This window comes from Bos javanicus, chromosome 21 (genome assembly GCF_032452875.1).
Source record: "Bos javanicus breed banteng chromosome 21, ARS-OSU_banteng_1.0, whole genome shotgun sequence".
Taxonomy (NCBI): Eukaryota; Metazoa; Chordata; class Mammalia; order Artiodactyla; family Bovidae; genus Bos; species Bos javanicus.
In genome coordinates, this window is record NC_083888.1 from 69593362 (window position 1) to 69596744 (window position 3383).

Genomic DNA, 3383 nt, shown 5'->3' on the forward strand with positions numbered 1-3383 from the left:
CTGCAGATTCTAATGTGCAGTTTGACAGGAAGAAGGAGGTTGAGTCTCTTCCTTCCTCATGTACAAAAACAAAACAAAGATGAAAATGTTTAAATATCTTGTGTTTCCTTTCAGGATAGTTAACAGGTTTGAAATTAATGAGTCAATTGTTTTACTGAGCTCCTTTGAGAGAAGAAGAAGGAGAAAAAATTTTAGCTATTGAGTATTATGTGTGTTGGTGTGTGTGTTTGCATAAAGCTATCCATGCTTCAAGGAAAAATTAAAAAATATCTATGCACACAGTTGTCTGAGAGTGACATAAACCACAACAATGAAATACCAGGACACAGAAGAGGGTCTGAGTTGCACCTCCTGGGCAATAGGAGGAAAGAGACGCTCTGAGGAGCATTCCCCCCCGGCCCCCCACTGCCCAATGCCTCTTCTGCACCTGCTCCAGGGCTCAGCTGTGTACTGAGTCCTGAATGCCCCCTTGTGGTCACGGGCCCCTATGCAGGGAGGTTTTTGTCTGGGCTCACACTGACTTCCCCTCACTGTGTCCTTCGCACAGTAATACACGGCCGTGTCCTCAGGTGTCACGCTGCTCACTGACAGAGAGACTTGGCTCTTGGAGTTGTCCCTGGTGATGCTGAGCCTGGATTTCAGGCCTGGGTTATAGCCTGTGCTTCCACCACTATCTATACCACCGAGCCACTCCAGCGCCTTCCCTGGAGCCTGGCGGACCCAGCTTACACCATAGCTGGTCAATGAGAATCCAGAGGTCGTGCAGGTGAGGGAGAGGGTCTGTGAGGGCTTCACCAGGCTGGGGCCCGACTCCTGCAGCTGCACCTTGGACAGGACCCCTGTGGAGAGAGAGAAGCACGGTGACCCATGGGCTCAGATGCAGCTTCCCCACGTGCCCATGTCTGACCCAGAGACACTCACCTCTGGGGGCTGACAGCACAAAGAGGAGGGTCCACAGTGGGTTCATCTTCGAGCAGATGAGAGTCACCACTCCCGCAAGTCTCTTCAAGCCTGAGGAGGAGCCTGAATTTAAGTGAGCTGGTGCTCTGTTTCTACCCTGTGACCTGAGTGGATATTTGCATACCGGAGGGACCTCTGTATAAAAAGAAGAAAGCAGTGAATAGAGTCCTGTATATGGGGCTCCCCCTGTGAGGGGGTGCTGACTGTGCCCTCAGAGAACTCAGGCCCTCCTGGGGTCCCCCTCCCCAGACCAGGAAGACTGTTGAGGAATGAAATGATGAAGGAGGGCTGGTCAGGAAAAAAGATGCTTTCAGGGAACAATGGCAGATTTGGGGAAGAGACTTTAATCCCACAAACGTGTTTCCCATACTCAACAAATGCACACCACACATTCAGGTACCAGCCATTTGTTAGACACAAACTCTTATTTTTTATTTTCTTCTCTAATTAGCTGATATTTACTTACTCCATATGCAAACATCAGAGAAAAATATACATGTAATAATCACATTGAATTCAAATGGAGTTGAGTACAATTTAATGTCTATCGGAATTACTAAAGCATTTATATTTCCCTTGGCTTTCTTGACTGTTTTTTCATCTGAACAGCTTAAATAGCCTCAAGAATCACTCTAGAGGAGGTTTGTTCAGAGTAATTAAACACAGAGTTAATTTTGTGGACACAGTAGACATTTGTGCTGAGATGCTCGTCTTCCCAGCACGGCTGACTTGCCCAGTGGGCTGCATTTTCCTGTGCACAACTGAGTGTCTGCAGGAACTCGTGAAGCTCAGCATCTCCTCCCTGAGGGTGGACCCTGAGGACCCCGAGTCTACTGAGGACTGAGGACACACAGCTCCTGGGACCTCCTTAGGGCTCCGCTCCGCCACCTCCCTGTGTCCCTGAGGCTGTGGCCTCACACCTGCATTTCTGTGTGTGAGGATGTAGACTGGGGCTGACGACAGTCACAGCATGTGTGGACTTTACAGCGGGTTTGCCCGGGGTGGGGAGAGCTGTCATCAGTGTCATCAGTGGTGTTATCCCTCCTGGAGCAAAAAAGACCAGTCTGTGTCCCCACTCTGACTGACGCCCTGTCCATGTGACTGTGGTCTTCTCCTTCCCTGAGACGTCACCCCTTCGTGTCTGGCACAGGTCAGCTCTTCCTCAGCACACGTGTCTCACCTGTACACTGACTGAGTTAGAACCTACTGTCTATGCAAAGCCCTTCCCGGTCTGGCTTTGGCCACAGCAGTTCTGCACGAGCATGTCTTCTGTGCCAGATCCCGTTTCCCGAGATGTGAATGAGCTCTGGGGAGAGGCCCCACCTCATTGTGCCTCCGAGTTTGTGGGGTCACTTGTGCCCGGTGCTATGCAACATGGCCAAGAATCCTGAATTGGCCCTGGAACTCTGGCCTCTGCCATCCCAGTCACTGAGCTTCTGGATGTGTCCTCATCCCTTGGCTCAACACCTTCATCCATCATCAAAGCCAGTGGAGTCTTGTGGTGCACGCCTAACAGGCTGTCCACTCTCCAGTAGTTTCTCTGATCTCGTGATCCCACTGGACCACCTGTAAAACCCAAATATGCTTCTCATCTCACGGGACTGGAAGGCTGCAGACACATCCCCAAATCCACTGCCAGTTGGTTTCTAGGGGGTTTAGTTTATGGCATCAGACGTGGGATCCAGGCAATCCCCAACAACTCCTAAGCCATGAGCAATCAGATGCTGGTACCCACTCTGACTTATTGAGTTCAGTGCTCTCTGGATGAGTGTGGTCTAATAGCTTTGTGTGGAGTCTTTAGGGTTTTCTATCTACAGTGTTCTGTATATAATGAGAATTTGCCTATTGTACTAAGGAATCCACTTGCAATGTACAAGACTTGGGTTAACTCCCCAGGTGTGAGATTCCCTGGAGTAGGAAATGGCAACCCACTCCAGGATTCTTGCCTAGAAAGGACAAAGAAGACTGGTGTGCTACTGTCCCTGTGGCAACAAAGTGTCAGACACGACTGAGGGACTAATACACACTTATCTCTAAACTCTATGCCTGCCCAGCAGTTCTGAAATGAAAGCTGACAGTGATACAGGCTTTCTTCAAGAAATGGAAGGAAACAATCCGACTTACTACATACAGAAATTAGAACAGAACACCACAAAAGCCCAGAGGCAGTAGTAGGAAGGAAATGACAAAACAGTGCAGAAATGAATAATATTGAGATGAACACAGACACACAAAACAGCAAGAACGATCAGTGAAATCAACAGCTGGTGTTGTTGTTGTCATTGTCGTTTTTGCAAAGAAAACAAAACCATAAATCTTTAGCCAGTCTCCAAAGGAGGAAAAAGAATTTACTGGAATAAAATAAAATATAGAAAAGACATAAAGCTAATACCTCAGAGATACAGAAGATCATATGACATTAT

General features: G+C 48.3%; 1 gene segment (V, D, J or C); it reads right to left on the minus strand.

Moving 5' to 3' along the window:
- Positions 1-255: 255 nt before the first annotated feature.
- Positions 256-1031, minus strand: LOC133234702 (immunoglobulin heavy variable 4-59-like). The segment is given in 2 exon segments: positions 256-839; positions 922-1031. Coding segments are annotated over 2 exon segments (615 nt in total).
- Positions 1032-3383: the final 2352 nt, after the last annotated feature.